We start from the raw sequence: 21032 nt of genomic DNA on the forward strand, positions 1-21032 counted from the left end.
AGTTTGATTTTTTTTAGGTATATGTTTTTTTGTCGAAATCTAACAAAGGTTTTTTGGACTTAAAAGTTTAAGTTATGTATTTTATATACAATTCAAAAATACAATTTAAACAATGAAAAATTACACACGCACATTTAAAAAAAAAAACAACAATTTTATATTAAAATATAAAATAATTACATGTACATATGTCATATAAAGAAAGTATTTATATATAAAACATGCCACATGCCACTAAATATTCATAGAGATATATCACGAAATGAGAAGAGTGTAATTTTTTTCCAAATTTTACACAGCGTGAACCTAAAGAAAAATCCCTATCAACTCATGCTAAATCTATACTCTATACTAATTACAAACCAATCTATCATTCTAAAATATCTTATTTACAACCACTTTCAAATAACTCAAATTAACTATAAAATCTATTTTACCCAACCTATCTTTCAAATAACTCAAATTAACTATAAAATCTATTTTACCCAACCTATATTAAGTATACATCTCATTGCTAATTAATTACTTCTCCCACTCCCATTCTAGTAAGAGCCATCTCATTTTTTATAAACAACACCCCTTCCCATAACACTATTTTATATTATCTTTATTATAATTATATTTTCCTTTTAAATTTTAATACATTAAAATTACAAAATTTAACCAAAATTTTTTATAAACAACACCCCATCCCATGACACTATTTTATATTATCTTTGTTATAATTATATTTTCCTTTTAAATCTTAATACATTAAAATTACAAAATTTAAAAAGATTTTAAACGTTTTTCTATTTTTATTTTATCAATATTGATATTTATTAAATTTTTAAATCTAAAACACCCTTCCATTATAGTGTTGCATAAAAACACTCTCTCTCAATGAAATAATATTAAGGAAATATCTAGAAACCTCTGTCATATGTGTACCGACAAACATGTCCCCAACTACGCAGCAATACCCTGAACCTTTGAGCCATACAATATTCGAGCATAAATTGTTTAAAAAAACTTCCGTGTGACATCCTAGCACCGTTGATGAAATTATATAAATGAAATTGCGAGCATCTGCTGGCTCTGCTATTCTCCAATCAAATCGAGACTCTCTTTTTGGCCGACGCAAACTGAACGGATCCGCTGTAGATTTACGCATTTTTTAGAGATTGCTTGAGCTGGTCCCTTTTCCTCTGAAAAGAGTCTATAAATTCTTCTGTTTCCTAAATTTTGGAGGATTTGTCATAATTTAAGGTTTTTGGAGAGGTAAATAAGATGGATTTTGAACTGAGGGCAGCGAAAGAGAAGTTGGAGCGCGAGCAGAAGGAAAGGAAGGAGAAGGCCAGAATTAAGATCGAACGAGAAAGAAAAGCACGGGAGGAAGCTCGGCGGCAGCAAGAGGCTCTTGATGCAGAACGACAGGCGCGAAGGATTGAAGCTATTCAAACAGCTTTAGCCGTAAGTGTTTAATTCTTCAGCCCTCCCATGCTTCGGAATTAACACCGCCAGGGTTTCGGGTATCGTCGCGTTGAGAAAAAATTTAGGGGCGAAATTTTACAATTTTTTTCTCTAAGCAATTTGTCAATTTTCAGTTTTGTTAAAAACAATTTGAATATTTTTATGCAAACATTCGTAGCTTATGTTGTTTACCGAAAATCGTCTTTGGCGTATGGTTATTATCATCAAATTCCTTATTTTCTTCTGATCCAGGCATTTGTTTAGTTTACTTGACAAAGAAGGCTTGTTGCCGTTAGCATCTAATTCCCCTTTCCCTTAAAATCCAGTCAATTATCTAGCTTTTTTGACAAAAGAATGGCCGAGCGCCCATGATATTTTCATGTAATTCTCAGATAGAAAAACTAACTCATCTACCGAATGTTTTTTTTTTGTCCTGCAACTTTTAGGATATTTCGAAAATGGCTTTCATTCGTTTATCTGCAACTCTTTTGATTTCAGTATAGGATTGTGATACCCTTTTTTTGTAAAATTATGGATCACTCTCATATTGTTATGAGCAGATTTACTCTTTTTATCTCCCTAAATATGGCTGGAAACTTGATTTCCGGACAGTGGTCAGTTGCAGTCAAAACAAGGAAAGTATGCATAAGATTTACGGTACACACGAATTTGTTTCTGTCTGTCGGTGTCCACAGTGAAAATTTTTAGAACGGATAATTTTCCTTAGTTGTTAGGTGGAAGAAGGCATCTCCTATTCTTGGGTCTGCTTTACAAAGAAAAATTGAAAGAGAGGGAATCAGACCAAAGAGCTGAATCTCATAAATAAGGTCCTACTAAATGTTATGAGCCTAACCTAGCAATCTGCTACCATAATGGAAAGAACTCGCAATGGAAATTTCAAATATCTGGATTAATTGGCCGTGAAAAGTAATAAATAAGCAGCACCAACAGCATTAAATCAGTAGTAACAGCAGTAATTTTCATCCTTAACGACAGAAGAATAAGCACTAATCATCTATTCCTTGACAACTTATTTTTAGAGAACCATAATAGAAAATTTTGAGTTCATGTTTTGGGCCAATTTGAGATTTTCTTTTTGTTAAAATTGGCAACTAGGGCCAAACTCCATGTGGGTCATCTTATTTATGGCCGCTGATATTTTTCTTGGATTCCTCTCATCGAGATGTGTAGAATTGATCTAACGATCATCCGTTTCCGACAAGTATTTATGGAGATATGAATTTATTTGTATTTACTTGACAAATTGTCAAAGTCAGCCAGTAGCTAAATGTGTGGCATACATGCTCATATAAATACAAGTGAGGTTGAGGCATTATTTCATCATCTCATCTCACTCATTCTTCTCTCTCTCCTTAGCATTGGGTTTACACAAGGAGCAACTCACACGTGGGAAGGAGGACGCAGAAGGGCAAGGAAGGGAGACGCAGAAGCTGCAGGTCATCTCTTTGACCAGCGAGGACATTTCAGGGCTGCAGTTTTAGTGTGGCTGTTTCTCCTAGGCAGGCCGCAAATTCTGGCACACAAACCAAGGCATTCTGACCTCGGGTTTGACCAGCGTTGATTGCCCTAGTTTGTGGCAGCAAGTTGACTTCAGTTGACTGGGTTGTTTTGGACTGTTTATGGGCTGCCTCTTCTTGCTGTTGGAGGCCTAGATGACCAGGAAATTGACTAAGCATATTGAAGGTCATTTTCATCTTGTTTGACCAGATTTGACTTTGCTGGTTAGGGTTTGCTGCTGTTGTCATAAAATTACAGATTTATGTATTTGTACTAATTCTCTCTCTGCTGAACTATCGAAGATTAGAGAAGAATTGATCAAAGGGTTTCCCCACATTGGGGTTTGTCCCTGGCTAGCCGCCACATCTGGTGTCTCTTGTCTTGACTTGTTTTCTGTTGATCTATTAATGTTCTATCTGCATCTTACTATATGTTAATGTGACTGCTAAACAGTGGCTAATAAGAAGAAATTGAAGTAAACTGCTCTAAGCATAGAACATACCATAAATTAACACTTTCAGCTGCTTCATTGTTTCTCGGAACTCCTCAAGGACATCACAAAGAGATGGCACTTGGATGTCTTCAACAGTCCAATTAATCAGTAAGGGAAGGTAATGTTCATAACTGTAGAGGGATTTAAATGGTGACATTCCAATGGATATGTTATAGGTTTTGCTGTTCCTGTTTTCTTCCAAATTCATCCAGTTTAGCCAAGAAGCTTGCTAGCCTGCAACATACTTTCTCAAATACCCCTCTAAGCATTTGTTAGTAATCTCTGTTTCTCCCATCTATCTGAGAATGCTAAGTGGTACTTTCCCCTGCAAAAGGATGTTTGAAGTTATAATGGATTTCCTCATTTGATTGGGAATTGGCAGTGTCTGCAATATTCAAACTCTTCAGAGTCTATGTTTTGTTTCTTTATCAAGTTTCACATGATTCAACAAATCTTTTTACGTTATGCTTCAAGTGTGACCATAAACTGCTGGATAATGGTATTCGGCTAAGATTTTTTTTTTTAAATTTGGAAGTAGGTACAAAACATTTACAAGTTTCTTGTAAAATATCACATCAGTGGGTGGTGTCTTTGTTCTCTTTCTTCCATCTTCTCTGTGTCTTGCAACATAGGAATAGCCCTTTCATTCTTGACATATTCAATCAATAGTTTTTCCTTCTACTGATTTTACTGCGTATATAGGGTGCAACTCCAATAGCTGGGATATGGAAATCACAACATCGTTTTTGCCTTTATGTTGAATTATAAATTCAAAACCTTGTAATTTGTTTACTCACTTCGACCGTTGCTTGCGCAGATCTCTTCGGTGTAATAAATACTCACTTTTGTTGGTCTATTTGGAACCTTGGATAAATGAAGAGTTGCCTGAACAAATATTATTTGAACTTTTATACAGCATGTATTAGCCAACTTCTTTTCATCATAGATGCATACTTATCAATATCAAAACAAATAAGTTGCTGGTTTTGCATAAGCACATCCTCTATGCTGGTGCCTGAAGCATTGTATTCCACTGTAAAGAGTAGTTAGAAATGTGGGCAAGTAACTGTTACCTTTTTCATGTGCTATAATGTAGCTTCTGCTGCTTCTGTCCATTAGGATTGATTCTTGTTTGACAGATCAGTAATAATAGAAGCTGCACAATCTGTGATATACACTCAACTAGCTCACATTCTCTGGAGTGGATGAACGAAGACTAGCCTGAATCTTAGTTGGAACTTGGGACAGCTTTGATTCCATCCTTACTGATGATATGTTCTAGGTACAAAAGTTCACACATTGCAAATTTGCATTTTTATTCCTTTGTATATAGAAAGTTTGGCTGTTGGAGTACATTGGTTAATCTAGAACACATTACCTGGAATTCATAGTGGTGATGATGAAGTTCAAAATTCCCTCACCCTGATGATACCCAAATGATAAATCAATCTTTATAATATTACCGAACCAAAAATTTATAGTGGTGATGGCAGCAGAGATGCAAAAGGGGACTTGCTTAGTACTATATGACCTCTATCCAGTAACTCTTGGATTACTTTTTGTATTTTATTCTTGAATAATTTAGTAGGTGCTGAAAAACATTTGAAACTTGTTTCGAACCCAATGATGTGTTCTTGCCCCCTATCTAGTAGCAGCCAATGCGAGAGGGCCAGAGACATTTGGAACTTGGTTTGAACTCAATAATGTGCTCTTGCACTCTATCCAGTGGTAGGTTCCCACCTTCATATGTAGGTTCTTTATAGAATTACATTTGTAATATATATCATAATTCACCTTTAGTAAGTTGTTTCCTTATTTTGCAAGAAGAAATCAATTCATCTACACATGTTTGCAGCCCGGTAATTGGCAAAGCATTTTGACTCAGTCAAATTACATAAAGATAAATATAAATATAAAATAAAATTAAAAATAAATAAATAAAATTAATAATTTTAATTATTAATTATTAAACCAGCCTAGATCCCTCTCGGCGCTTGGTAGATCCGGAGTTACGATGGATATAGGCTGGTTGTAATCAGTGGCTCTCCTCTCTGAAGTGTTATGAACAGATCATCCAGATTTGTCTGAAATTTGCCCAATGCTTTCAAGTTTCCACCATTAAGCCCCCGTGACTATATCAGCCCTTATAATGTTATGGCATAAATATTGGAACTCAATTCTCAGACATCCAACTGTAATTTCAACCGATTTGTTCATATCGTTTCAGTTTATCATGGTGTTATTCTCCACTGAGGCTTGCAACTTTTGCAATAGAAAACTCAGCCTCATGGAAGTCACCATCTTTAAGTCTATGGAGTTAAGATTGCAGCTGGAATAAATGAGATTCACCACAGTTCGTTCCTTGATTTTGATTTTTTGAAAATTTCACTCAAAAGTCTGGTATTGAATGACCCCCATCATCACAAGGAAGATGGTGTTGGGATTTCATGCTGTTCTTGGTCTGCCATATGGGCATTTCAGTCCACTTTCTCTGCCAACAACTCAATCATATGGATCCTTCCATGGGTCTTGTCGTTTTGAACAAACCTCCTTGCAGCTAAAACAAAGCCCTTTTGAGCGTAAATAAACAATGATAGAAAATCTCTACTCCTCTTAAAGCTGAAATAAGAGTGATTTTAGTTTAAGCATTACCTTTATATTTTTTCTTGTTGTTGGAAGCAATGTTACTTGGGAGCGGGAGCGGAAGCGGGGAGCGGGAGCGGAAGCGGGAGCGGGAGCGACCATTTTCAGAAGCTCCCGGTTTGGGAGCGAATCCCGGAGCGATTTTTTAAAAATATATATATTTTTTATATTTTTTAATTTTTGATACATATATGTCAACAAAAACATGTAGAATGATGAATTAGATATAAAAAACATAAAAAAGCATAGATTGAACCATATAACAACAATCATCTAGAAGTTATAATCTTCATCAACCACGTCCGCAAGTTAGTAACATAGTAACATACAACATATTGAGTCTCATGATTCATCAATCTTAAAGTTTCAAGCTTTCAAAATTCAATATATAACATTTATCATCATTGATCACCAAAGTTGTACTTGTAAGCTAAGTGTAACCATTACGACAAATAATATCTAACATGAAATGAAATGTTATAAAATGAAACGAAATGAAACAACTTTCAACTTTCATGAAGCATCATATTCATAATTCATTACTAATGAGTTATAATTGCCAACTTCAAACTTAAATTGTCATATATTGTTTAAAAAAATATCATAATAAATATGAAAGAGTCAATAGTTATAAAAGCTACTAGAAACTAGAGAAGAGAAGTAAATCTATTATCTATTTCTTATGCTTGGGCCTCTTGCCACCACGAGAAATGTCTAATTTTTTAGTCTTGTTGCAAAATCAGGATCTTTGTCATTAATATCACCCTCCAAGCATTAATATCCAGAGGTATCTTTGTCATTACCTTTGTATCTGTATAGGGATCTTTGTCATTAATATCACCCTCTAAGCATTAACATAAGATAGAAAAAGCATAGCATGTCAAGTCAAGATTTTGTTTGAGTGATGCGTACATTTTTAGAAGGGTCATGATAGAGGAGTTCGACAACCAATGTCACTAACATCAAGGTACATAGAGGGATTGGTACTCTTGATTAAATATGAGTTCCATACCCTAATACATGACAAAATTCAATGGAAACATTGCAATCCCCCAATCCTGAAATCCTGAAAAACTGATAAGTCTGCTGGATTTTGAATGAAATCTAAAATTCTACTTTCTCCATATGAAATCCAATGAGGACGAAACCACTCTCAAACATCCTGAGTCATTTCATGGTAATGTTAAAAATTTAAGTAAAAGGATGAAAATGAAAATTAAAGAAAATGTCACTTTTACTTTAAGAATTTAACATTACCATGAATAGCATATCAATACTAGGGCCTAGACTTGATCATTAAGTTGCCCCACTCAAAAACTATTTGTTTCTTTCAAAAAAAATTGCATTTCGAACATTACTACAAAAAAAAAATGCAAAAAAGGCAAAACGCTCCCGAAAACGCTCCCGAAAAGGCAGGGAGCGAAAATTTTTTTAGGGAGCGCGCTCCCGACCCGCTCCCGCCCGGAGCGCGGATCGGGAGCGGGAGCGAGGGGGGGGGGGCGCTCCCCCACAACACTGGTTGGAAGGATTTTGGAGAGTCTTACTATAGGCCAGGCCTGACGACCACTGGGTAAGTTTTTGATTGTTAAATGTTGTTGAACCTCAAAGTCTTGATGTGTCCTTCTTTGAGTCCTTCAATATGCATGGTAATGACACCTTAAGGCGAAATATTTTCAACAAGTAGGCTAGCATTGCAGAATTCTCAAGTAAGAAGTCATGGTGTCTTGTTGCTTCATATTCTTGAGGGCCAAGAAGAAATTGTCGGGTATATACCTAAAAGTTATGATAAAAGGCAGTCATAAATTTATCCCAGGTGGTTATCTCCAGTTGGCCCCCCTTGCCCCATGCTTGTTCTATCATTTGCTGCTAATCAAAAGCTGGAAACTTGAGGTGTAGAATGGAAAACTGATTTGTTTGTAACCTGCCATAGGATTAATTGCAAAAACCAGGACAACTTGCCTATCCAAGCTTCTGGTTGTGTATCCTCATTGGCTACGTGAAAGTTGAGGATGGAAATTCTCTAAACTAATCTTTGCTTAATGTGGTTACCCTTTAAATTTTCAGTCACCTTGATTTAGATAATTGCTTGCTTGTTTGTTGAAGTGCTTCGGAAAAGGCCTCTGCTCATGGTCATGATGACCAACTGCTCTTCTCCTATTTTGAGAAGGATGATGATCTTCACCACTGTCATTTCTATGTTCCCTTCTCTCATTCCCCTTTTTGGGTACCTGAAGTTCCATCCCCACGTTGTTTCTGATGGGCTTGTGTTCCGAGAGTCATACCGTTACTTAACTATTTCGTTTTTATGTAGAATAGTCATAAGAATTGCTTTGGCAGTCTCGCTATGTATTGCACTGGATTGTACTTGAGTCGCATTGACCTGCTTTTGTGGTTGTCTGTTGGACATCTTATGTCATTTCATCTTGGCTCGTCTCTTTCATGGTATCTTTTTTTACCTATCCTTCTTCTATTTATATCATTTTTCATGTCTACTTGTCCATTGATACGACTGTTATGAGCACACCCCAACAATCTGATTTAATAGTGAAAGACAGAAATCTGGAAATGTGGAATTAATTGGGCATGGACATTGGTGAATTTAACAGTGGTAACAACAGTAAACCAGCTCTATTAACAAAGATTTCACCATAAGGTAGCAGCAGAAGAATAAGCGATAATCACCAGCAGTTTGACACCAATTTTTTTTTCCGAGAGTCATAACAATGGAATTATAAAGTATTGTAATTACGATAGCAACTAAATACCATAGTTTTTTTTGCTGTTCCTAAGTTGTGTGAGTCCTGATATGACTGCACGCATAACATTTGGCTTTAGAAACCGCAACCCGGGGGCATCCAAGCTATCTAAATTACCCAGGGATTGCACCCAACCTGGGCCACACCAGCCCTTAACATGGCTGGATTTTTGCACACGGTGTTTCAAACTGGTGACTTTCACATCATGGAGTGCCTTAACAGTACACCCCATCACTCTCTATTCTACACCCCATGGGCACAACTAAATACCATAGTCGTAGTACGTAGAAGCTTAAATGTCATATAATCCAGTTAATCAATGTAAAGTTTTGTAGATGTTCTATGCTAAGAGCAATTTCACTTTTCTCACAGCAATCATACAAGTAGATAAGCAAAATGCAGATAGAACATATAAGCAGATCTTACAGAAGACAAATCAGAAACAAGAAAAATGTATGTGTTTGTTTCGGCGGTCAACAGGATGCTTCAACAAGCAAAGTCTCCTTTGGTCAGCCAGCCCAGCATGTGTCACAACAACCCTCCAACCAGTAGATGAGTCAACCCAAGTCAGTTCTACAAAAGTCAACGCTGTCCTGAAAAGTCAACGCAGGGGCAGCAAGCTAAAAGTCAACGCAGCAGCAAAACGGTCAACCCTTTGACCTCGATTTTTGTGCCAGGTAGTATGGCCTTCAAAAATCGAACCTCCCACAAGTTTTCAGCGTGTTTGGACCAAGCGTTGACTTGGTCAAACTTCTGCGAAACCCTAGCAGCAGAAAAATCCTCTTCGTCCTTCCCACGTGTGGCTGAAATTCGTCCTCCAGGTAGCTCGTACTTTTTAGGATGAGAGAGGAAGATGTGAGTTGTGTTGTGTTTAAATTCTCTCCAACTTTTCCTGTATATATATATCCATCAATGAGGGTGTGTGACACATCTGTTGGGCATGTGAGCCTACATTACAAAACTGGCTGACCTTTGCACATATAATTTATTAAGAATAATAAATTCAAAATATAAGTTCTGCTCATCGGATTAAGACTATTTTTATATGGATTTTACACCTCTCAGAAAGAGGAATCCAACAAAAATATTAGCCTCTTAATCTGAGCATCAGAACATGGAGTTTGGACCTAGTTGTCCAAATTTAACACTCCTTCTCAACTAGGGAGAACTCCATCTATTAGTGCAATTAACATCGTGAGTCATCCCGCCGAAACTTGCTTTGCTGGCTTCTTTATTTCAGAACAGAAGTGGGTCAGTCACAAAGACATCATTCCCCGATTGACATAATCAGTCCAGAGGTCCCAGACCTCACAAATCTTGATCCCAGATCAAGTGGTTGGACCATGCCATCCTAGATAGAGAGTACGGCAATCTCTGATGCGTCCATCAGTCTTTGCTAATAGTCTCTAGCTTTTCCACACCTCATTGGCCAAATGAGAGGTACTTCCCATGAGCCCTGAACTCAATGGGTAGGATGCATACGGGGCACAGATTAAATGAGTGGCGAACCAGCTCAATAATCACAAGGGTGGGGCAGAAGCATTATGAGTGCTTATAGCTCCGAGAAGCTATCCCCAAAGCCCCCCAGAGCTCCCAGAGCTCATCGTCCAACAGGACCCACATCATAGGGTCTTTCCACGACACCAAGACTCTCACGGAAGGTTAGGAACTTGACCTTCCCCAGGGGCTTAGTGAGAATATCCGCGACCTGCTCATCAGTTCCTATATGATCGAGCCTTACGGCGCCTCGCTGTACCATATCCCGGATAAAGTGGTACCTGATATCAATATGCTTGGATCGGTCGTGGAACACAGGATTCTCAGTCATACGAATCCCACTCTGATTATCACAGAGTATTACAGTGGTATCTAGCACATGTTGGAACAGCTCACTAAAGAGCTTCCTCAACCAAACTGCTTCACAACAGGCCATACTAGCAGCAATGTATTCGGCCTCCGCGGTGCTCAAAGCCACCGACTTCTGCTTCCTGCTCATCCATGAGATCGAAGCAGAACCAAGATTGAAACAACATCCAGATGTGCTCTTACGATCCACCACACTGCCAGCCCAATCGGCATCAGTATATCCCCGGAGTATCACACTCCCGGCAGTGTATCTCAGCCCATGGTTTATCGTGCCCCGAAGATATCTCAAAAGATTCTTGGCACCAACCCAGTGAAAATGATGAGGCTCAACCATCTGTTGACTCAAAGTATTCACTGCAAAACATATGTCCGGACGGGTGTTCACTAAGAACATCAAAGCTCCTATGAGTTGACGATACTCAGTAGGATTGGCCAAGATAGGCCCTGCAGCGCTGCCACTCAACTTCTTAAAGTTGAGTTCCATTGGTGTCGACACGGACTTACAGTCCACCATCCCAAATCTTTCCAGAAGCTTCACAATATACTTTCCTTGAGAAAGGAAAATCTCTCCAGGTCTCTGCCAGACCTCCAGGCCTAGGAAATAGTGCATCAGTCCTAGGTCTTTCATCTCGAACTCAGCAGCAAGCTCCCTCTTACATTGATGAATGAGAGGGTCATCACCTGTCAGGAAGAGGTCGTCCACATACAACACTAGAATGAGAGGCTTTCCTTCCTCAACCTTAAAGTAAAGGTTTGGATCAGCATTGCTTCGAGTGAAGCCCAGCTTCATCAAGTAACTATCCATCCTCTCATACCAAGCTCTGGGTGCTTGCTTTAACCCATAGAGGGCTTTCTTCAACCTGCAGACATAAGTGTCTCGATCTTGAACTTCAAATCCCAGAGGTTGTTCTACATACACCTCTTCCTTTATTGCACCATGCAGAAAAGCGGTCTTGACATCCATCTGATGAAGACTCCATCCTTGCGTAGCAGCAAGGGCTATGATGGATCGGATGGTGGTATATCGAGCCACAGGTGCAAATATATCGTCATAGTCAATTCCTTCCTTTTGAGAGAAGCCACGGGCAACAAATCTTGCCTTAAACTTTTCAGCACTCCCATTAGATCCATGTTTAATCTTGTAGAGCCATTTAGCGGTGACAACAGATTTGTCCTTCGGTCTCGGGACCACATCCCAGACATCATTCTTCATAATAGCCTCATATTTTTCATGCATAGCATCCTTCCAGACTTGATGCTTGATGGCTTCTTCAAAAGATCCAGGTTCAGATTGTATAATAGTACTCATGGCAGCTAGATACCCTTGGTATCTACACGGCTTCTTGCTTTCTCAGAATGTTCCCCTTGGGGCAGCATGACCCTCAGCATCTTCGAGGGTGTCCCTGAGCCATGATGGCCTCTTTCCTAGAGAAGGGGAAGGATCAATAGGGTCCATTGGCCCTTCAACATCAGGCATAGTCTCATCCTGGGGTTCTTTCAGATTTCCAGGTCTTTCTTCATGGTTTTCTTCAGATCTAGGAAGATCTACTACTTTCTTCCGGGAAGCATCTTCGTCAAAAGTGACATCATGGCTTATCTCTACTTCCCTTTGACTAGGTACATAGACTCTATATGCCTTAGAAGTCTCACTGTAGCCCACAAACATTCCTTTCTTCCTAGTAGCATCCAACTTACTTCTCTTTTCTTTCGGCACATGAAAATAGACAGGACATCCAAAAATTCTAAAATGTGAGACATCAGGTTTCTTACCAGAGAAAACCTCTTCGGGAGTTTTGGAGTCCAAAGCGGAATGAGGGCATCGGTTTTGAATGTACACAGCAGTATTTGCAGCTTCTCCCCACAGAAACTTTGGAAGACCCTGGTCACATAGCATGGCACGGGCAGCTTCCACAATAGTCCTATTCTTGCGTTCAGCAACACCATTCTGCTCAGGAGTATATGCAGTGGTAGTCTCCCTCTTAATGCCAGCTTCTCTGCAAAAGTCTTTGAACTCATTTGACTCATATTCAGTGCCATTGTCAGTCCTCAAAATCTTGATCTTCTTTTCGGTCATATTTTCCACCAAGGCTTTGAAGGTACAGAACCACATGAAAGCCTCATCCTTCTTCTTCAAGAAGTATATCCAGGTTTTGCGAGAGAAGTCATCAGTAAATGTCATATAGTAAGAACATCCCCCCAGGGATGTTACAGGCAACATACCGGAAAGATCAGAATGGACCAGTTGCAATATCTCAGATGTCTTTGTGACACTTGAGGGGAAAGGTCCCCTTGTATGTTTTCCTTCAGCACAACCCTTACATACACCTTTATGATTATTTCCAAAATCAGGCATCCCTGTCACCACCTTCCTTGCTTCGGGAAGAGCCTTGTAATGAAGGTGTCCAAATCTTCGGTGCCATAGTTCGGTTTGACGGATAGTATCACAAGTCATAGCTCCCAACGGACTCCCTCCAACCTGGTAGAGTGTACCAACTCTAAAACCAATTGAGATAGCTTCCTTGAAGCTCTTCTTCCACATGAGTACCTTTCCATCAGAGAAAGTTACATTGAATCCTTTGTCTTCCATGGCAGATACAGACACAAGGTTCTTCTTCAATTTGGGTACATAGAGTACATCTTGTAGATGGAGGACTTGTCCTTGAGACAAGTGGAGGGTCACAGTCCCGGTCCCTTTCACAGGATAAGTGGCATTATCCCCAAGGATAATTTCTAGATTAGTATCCCTTTCAACCATGTCAGAAAGTGCTTCCTTGAATCCGGTGATGTGTCTTGAGGCACCACTATCGATTAGCCAGACATCCATAGTGTCGGGCGGAGATGCAGCTGAGAGAGCAGATATTAGAATATACTCATTTCTTTTATCAACAACATTAGACTCCTCATACCTGGTATTTCTGGTCCTTTTAGAAGGTGGATGGTTTCCTTCAAAGTGAGCCTTCCTCTTTCCTTTGGATTTGTCATTTCTTTGATTCCCATTCCTTCGGTTGTTGTTGTTGTCGTCACTATCGGGAGAATTTTTCTGGAAGGGGCATTCTCTAGCATAGTGTCCAGTCCTATGGCAGGTGAAACATTTACCCTTCTTCTTTTGAGTCTTAGTCCTTCCTTTGTCCTTGGAACCACCAGAGTTCTTCTTTCGGGAATGAGCAACATAGGCAGCATTTCTTTCATTATCAAATTCCTTCATCCTTGTTTCTTCTTGCATACATCTAGACAGAAGCTCATCAAAGTTAGGGATGGTATTATTGTTGAGAATGGTAGTTGTGAATACTTGCCATTCATATGGAAGTCCTCCAAGTGCGGTGAGAACCATCTCACGATCAGCTATTGTCTCCCCAATAGCTAGCAGATTGTTCCTGGTTTCGGTCAACTTCATAAAGAAAGTTTGAATAGACTCGTCTCGGCCCTTCTTCATATTCTTCAACTTGTTCTTGAGGAATAGCACTTGGTTCACATTGTTTACTCGGAACATAAGTATCAGTTTGTCATACATCTCCTTGGATGTGCCTAGTTCAGATATGTAGGCAACCAGACTCTTATTTATGGATTCCCTGATCCGCAGTTTTGCTCTGATTTCTCCCTTCTTATACTTGTGTTGAACAGCAGCAGAGGCATTTGATGGAGGTTCTTGAATCTTCCCTGTCACATGATCTAGGAGATCATGATCTTCTAATTTGAGATCTAATAACATCTTCCAGGCATGGAAGTCATCACTTCCAGTCAGCTTGTCATTCTCCCTGAATTCAAGCTTAGAGGAATCCATTTCCTTCGATGATGATTGCTATAGATAGAGTTTGTCTTCACCTCTGCTCTGATACCTGTAAAGTTTTGTAGATGTTCTATGCTAAGAGCAATTTCACTTTTCTCACAGCAATCATACAAGTAGATAAGCAAAATGCAGATAGAACATATAAGCAGATCTTACAGAAGACAAATCAGAAACAAGAAAAATGTATGTGTTTGTTTCGGCGGTCAACAGGATGCTTCAACCAGCAAAGTCTCCTTTGGTCAGCCAGCCCAGCATGTGTCACAAGTTACAACAACCCTCCAACCAGTAGATGAGTCAACCCAAGTCAGTTCTACAAAAGTCAACGCTGTCCTGAAAAGTCAACGCAGGGGCAGCAAGCTAAAAGTCAACGCAGCAGCAAAACGGTCAACCCTTTGACCCCGATTTTTGTGCCAGGTAGTATGGACTTCAAAAATCGAACCTCCCACAAGTTTTCAGCTTGTTTGGACCAAGCGTTGACCAAAGTCAACGCTGGTCAAACTTCTGCGAAACCCTAGCAGCAGAAAACCTTAGCAGCAGAAAAATCCTCTTCGTCCTTCCCACGTGTGGCTGAAATTCGCCCTCTAGGTAGCTCGTACTTTTTAGGATGAGAGAGGAAGATGTGAGTTGTGTTGTGTTTAAATTCTCTCCAACTTTTCCTGTATATATATATCCATCAATGAGGGTGTGTGACACATCTGTTGGGCATGTGAGCCTACATTACAAAACTGGCTGACCTTTGCACATATAATTTATTAAGAATAATAAATTCAAAATATAAGTTCTGCTCATCGGATTAAGACTATTTTTATATGGATTTTACACCTCTCAGAAAGAGGAATCCAACAAAAATATTAGCCTCTTAATCTGAGCATCAGAACATGGAGTTTGGACCTAGTTGTCCAAATTTAACAATCAATTAATATATGTTTATAACAGAAGATCTCTCTAAAAATTCCATTGGCGTTTCTCTTAGTGCTCTAGGGTAGACTGATGCCAATCTGTCAGGGTAGGTACATTTAAGAAGCACAAGAAGGTTGTCACAGGAAACAATGTCCTCGATGTGTATTGGTAGACAGATACTCTGAAACTGAATGTGTGTTATAAAATATTAAAATGAGCCCAGTAGCTGCATGTTTAGTGGATAAATATATATTCTTTCTAACAAATTTAGACTTACCATCTGTTAGCTCATACAAATGTGACCACTGTTTTTGACATGTTCTTGTTAAAGTTTGAAAACTTTATTCTGATTCTCGAATTTCTAATTACCTTACTGATATGGATGTACGCTTTCAGGAAAGTCAGCAAGAAGAACAAGATCTGGTTGCTGGGAATGGAATCAGATTCAACACAACTCTTCATGCCATACGTTATCAAGGCTATGGGGATAAGATCAAATTGCCTCCATCCTCCTTTGACAAACTATCAACTCAGGGAGCTTTAGATAAAGGTCCCATGTTTTTTGAACTATCTACAGTTGATCAGAAAGAAATGGAAGGCTTCATGGAACAGAAAACAACTCATACAGGAGTTCTGGAATTTACTGCAACGGAGGGCTTTGCTGAGATTCCTCCACAGGTTTGGCAAAATTTGTTTCCTGACAACAATCAGAGCCCCTTGATTAGGGTAAGGTATGTGAGACTGCCAAAAGGAACATATGCAAAATTGCAACCTGAGGTTCTGGGCTTTTCTGATATTCCCAATCATAGGGCTGTCCTGGAGACAACATTGCGTCAGCATGCTACGCTTTCAGAAGGGGATATGCTAATTGTCCACCATGGAGGGATTGATTATAGGCTGAGGGTTCTTGAGCTCAAGCCCAGTTCTAGCATTTCCGTGCTTGAGACTGACATAGAAGTTGATATAATTGAGCCTTCAGTGGTTGCAGGTACCATGTCACAGGGTATGTTAATTCCACTTGTGCTGGGAAAATTGGAAATGGGGATTGTAGAAGAGGGAAACTATAACTACTACAAATTCTCTATTGACAATAAAATTGCCAACGCAACTGCCAATAGGGAGATGAATATTCTAGTTAACTTGGTACTAGATAATGGCGATACACTTGGAGATGCTGACTTGTACATTTCTCGCCATCCACTTTTGTTTCCGACTCAGCACCAATACCAATGGTCCTCCCATGATGTAGGCACAAAAATTGTATCCCTTACAGAGGGAGGACTATCACTAGCTGCAGATACATACAGCGTTGGTATTTTCGGGTTTAAAGGAACAACTAAATACAAAATTATTATTGAGTGTCAATCTGTTCAATTGGAAACCATGGGACAGAAACTTGGAAAAGCAAGTGCTATAGCGGGAAAGTCTGGTGCATCCTCCCAACCAGGTGCAGATTCTGAACAATGTCAAAATTGTAAACAATTTATACCTACCAGAACAATTGCTCTTCATGAAGCCTATTGCAGGAGACACAATGTAGTATGTCAACATAAAGGGTGTGGGGCTATACTCAGAAAAGATGAAGTTGGAAAACATGTTCATTGTTTGAAATGTGGTCGGCCATTTCAACAAGAAGAGATGGAGAAGCACATGAAAGTATTCCATGAACCTCTTCATTGCCGATGTGGTGAAGTACTAGAGAAGGAAGAAATGGTAAGACATAATTATGTGATATCTTCTGAGATTTTATTCATATTGTCAGTGTTTTTAGCAGGGTGAGGCATAGGAAGATAGGAATGGCTGCCCGTGTAAACTGTAGCATCCCCTGATTTGATAAATTTGCCTTATGCATTGTATATTCTGAACCATGCATTGAATCTGATTAAATGTTCTTGTTTATTATGACAGGTGATTCATCAATCTTCTGTCTGCCCCTTGCGCATGATAAGTTGCCGCTTCTGCGGTGACATGGTTCAAGCCGGAAGTGCCGCTGATGATGCGCGTGATCGAATGCGTGGATTTTCCCAGCATGAAAGTCTTTGTGGCTGCAGGACAGCTCCATGCGATACCTGTGGTCGTGCTATCATGCTTAAAGAAATGGATCTTCATAGAGTTGCAGTACATGAAAAACAGGCATCTGAAAATGAGGATTTCACTGCTTCCAAATCTTATACGGTGCCGTATACTGAGGGTGTAGCACATCTTTCTGCACCTATGAAGTCACCCCAAACAAGCCAATTTGCTCAGGATGAAACAGTTGAAAGTTCAGAGTGCCCCATCTGTTATCAGAAATTCAGCGGATCACATTCCGATAGGCAGTTGAATGCTCACTTAGACAAAGATCATTTCTCTACCAATATGGATGATGATAGTGTTTCTGCACAAAGCTCTTCAATGCCGGAGGAGCCATCGCCGGAGGAGCCATCGTTAAGAAGAATGCTAGTGTCTTGCCCCATATGTGGTATGAATGTGCATAGTGAGCGGGACTTAAGCCAACATATTGACATGGTGCATTAAGCCAGAATTAATAATTCTGGTGAATGTGATATTCACCTGTTCCCAGTTTTAGTTTATCTTGGTGCAAATTCTTATGACACAAAAAGGAATCCGACTTCTAATTTTTAATGTTTCTTAGTCATCGATTACTGATGACAAAGATTGCCCCTTAATAGTTTGAGAGGAACTACGTACCTTAACAGTAATGAGAATGCAGCACCTAGATATTTGCTATTTGGATAGTGTCAACTAGGGTACCAATTATGTAGTTATCCTTCAATCATTTTTATTTGTCAATATTAATTTATGAAGGTCCTTAAAAATAATTCATTTATGCAGTATCCTTTGTTCAATAATTTTTATCTGTTGTTATTCATTTGTTTCCTTATTTTTGGGTGCCTGTGTCGCCAGTTTAAGGTTAAATGCACTGTATCTCAGTTGAATTCGGTGCGCGTTAGTCTGGAGTGAAATACTAGCCAATTTTTTATTTGTTGTTATTCATTTGTTTCCTTATTTTTGGGTGCCTATGTCCTCAGTTTAAGGTTAAATGCACTATATCTCAGTTGAATTCTGTGCGTGTTAGTCTGGAGTGAAATACGAGCCAATTAATTACGCTGAAAGAGCACGGTCTTTACGGAATCTTCTACGCCTGGCGAGAGAGTATAGAAATCTTCCACCTGTCCTGTGGTTTGGGCGCACTGAAATATTCCATCTGCCCCTACTTGGCTTGGCATCATCGTTTCATCTGCTTCCGGGATGAGTACCATGCAATTCACTGTCGTGAAGACATGCCCTTCAATACTGTGACCCTGTTGGGCAGGTGAGAGGGCCTGCATTTCCAGGCAGAAATTTCACATAAGACGTCGCCCTGCCTACCAGGCTTGAGGCCTTTTCTTCACTGGAAAACGGAAGGCGCTGGACTTGGTGAAAATAACACACTTAGAAATATATTTCCTTGAGTTCTCAACGCCATCGGGAATTTCAACTAATTTCCTTAACTGCAAACAACCAATTTTCAGAAAAAATTACTTTACGCGATTTGAACTCGCGACCATCAGCGACAAAAAGGCGTCAGTGATTTAACAACCTTTATCAATTTATTTAATATTATGAGTTACAATGTATCTATTATTATTAGTTAGAATGTTTTAAATACACTAAATTGAATAGAGACTTTTTCTCTGAAGAAGAAGAAATTATTTTAACGTCCACGAGGCTAAAGATAGCCTATGGGACAGATTGCTTTTTCATCTGCTTGATGTATTCGGCCCTTTTTTTGTGAAGCTTCACAATAAATGCTCCCGTCTTCTCGACAAACCCCTCGTTAAATAGATTATCCCAAGAGTTAGCTGCCAGCGTATCTGCGTAACTTTCCCTGTTGTCTTTGAAGGCCTCACATTCTAAAATAAAATGTTTTTCTGTTTCCACTTTTCCGGAAGAACAAAAAATGCATACCCTTTCCTCCCACACTTCCTTTGGCCTTTTCCAGCGCCCTGTTTCACAACGGAGTTGATGAGAATTAGTCCTTAACTGAGCAATAAGAATTTTGGCTTTCCAAGAGATATTGGCCTCTATGTATGCTTTTGGTTGATGATTATGAGTGGGATTAAACACTTCAATATAGTAATTTTTCTTTCTTCCTAGCTTCTTCTCCCAAGTACGTTTGTGGAACTTTTCCATAACAAAAGCTTTTATCTCTTTGTTGTTTATGGGGCACGCGTTCAAGCAAATATCCCATTTACTAAACCATTTGTTATTTTGTTGCATCCAAGTTTTTTTGCTCTTGCACAATCTATCATTAAAGACAACCTTAGGCCATCTACCATCTTCCATTTGCTCAATTTTTTTTAAATAACTTATGACTCGCACCATAGCAATTGCTTCAATAGGAGCAGCCCCTGTTTCACTTAACAAGATATCATAAGGCACTGCACTTTTGATCTTAAATTTGTTTGTAATCAAACGCTTCTGAATTTTCTCAATTTGTCTCCACTGCATGTCGGAAGTACTACTAGCCCACAGTTCACAACCATATAGAATCACTGGAATCACTAGAAGCCCAAAAAGAGTTTGAGTGGTCTTTCAGTCCCATAACTCTGCCTCTCTACACCTATTTTGAAAAGCATAAAATGCTTTCCAACCCCCCAAAGTTCTTTTCTTTCTACAACCATTCCAGCTTAGATTTTTGTTGAAGTCAACTCCGAGGTATTTGTATTCCGCAACTTCTTCCAGAATGTTGCCTTCAAAGTAGAACTTATGTTGATTATGTTTTCTTTTCTTAGAGAAGACCACTACTTTCGTTTTGCTGATATTGACTTGCATCCCCACACTTCTACAAAAATGCTCAAGGGATAGTAAGTGCTCTTGCAAACCAAGCGCCGATTTAGCAATCAGAATAAGGTCATCTGCATACAAAAGAAGCCTTATAACAAACTTGCACAAATAGATACCATCACCTCCTTGCGAATTTAACCACTCCTCAAGCTTGTCGATATATAAACCAAAAAGGGTCGGAGACAGTGGGCAACCTTGCTTGACCCCGATATCGCTTCTAAAACTTTCAGAAATGCCTGCCGAAGTTCTAATTTTGACTTTCACCTCTTCATACAGTCTATGCACAGCTGTTCTCAAATGTTTAGGAACCCCAAGTTCCTCCATTCTTTGCCAAAGTTTATCCCTAGGAACCGAGTCAAACGCTTTTCTGAAATCAACAAAGCAACAAAAGACTTCTTCCTTATTCTCCCAAACTTTTTCAATGATGTGCCTTAGAGTTATGCAATGATCAACTGTTGAATGCTTAGGTCTAAAACCTGCTTGCCCTTTAGCACGCTTATTTCTTTCTTCTGCCCACTTGCTAATTTTGTTTTCTAGCATGCTTCCAAATAGCTTTGCAAACAAAGGGTTTATCATGATGGTCCTATAATTGGAGGGATTATTGATGTCACCGCTCTTGAAAAGAGGTATTGCCAGACTAGTTGTCCAATCTGTGGGGAGCCCTTGTTGTATGATGTTGTTGAAGATTTTTGTAATGTGAGGTGCAAGGATCTTTGAGCCCCACTTTAGATATTCTGCTTGGAGTTCAGCTAAGTCTTTTGCTTTTCCAACACCCAACTTCTTGATA

The 21032-nt window shown here is 39.2% G+C and overlaps 1 protein-coding gene across 2 annotated transcripts; it reads left to right on the forward strand.

Moving 5' to 3' along the window:
* The first annotated feature begins 927 nt into the window (after window positions 1-927).
* Window positions 928-18147, forward strand: LOC149169050 (uncharacterized). Of its 2 annotated transcripts, none has more exons than XM_089428540.1 (3): window positions 928-1452; window positions 15812-17128; window positions 17324-18147. In XM_089428540.1, the coding sequence occupies exons 1-3, from the start codon at window positions 1270-1272 to the stop codon at window positions 17930-17932; spliced, it is 2109 nt and encodes a 702-aa protein (XP_089284666.1). In that variant the 5' UTR covers window positions 928-1269; the 3' UTR covers window positions 17933-18147. The 2 variants fall into 2 exon arrangements, with proteins under 2 accessions (XP_089284666.1, XP_089284667.1); XM_089428541.1 differs by lacking the exon at window positions 928-1452 and adding an exon at window positions 4608-4745.
* The last annotated feature ends 2885 nt before the right edge of the window (window positions 18148-21032 follow it).

This window comes from Pinus tabuliformis, chromosome 4_2 (assembly GCF_031772625.1).
Source record: "Pinus tabuliformis cultivar Carrire ecotype Pingquan chromosome 4_2, CPIR1, whole genome shotgun sequence".
In the NCBI taxonomy this organism is placed as follows: domain Eukaryota; kingdom Viridiplantae; phylum Streptophyta; class Pinopsida; order Pinales; family Pinaceae; genus Pinus; species Pinus tabuliformis.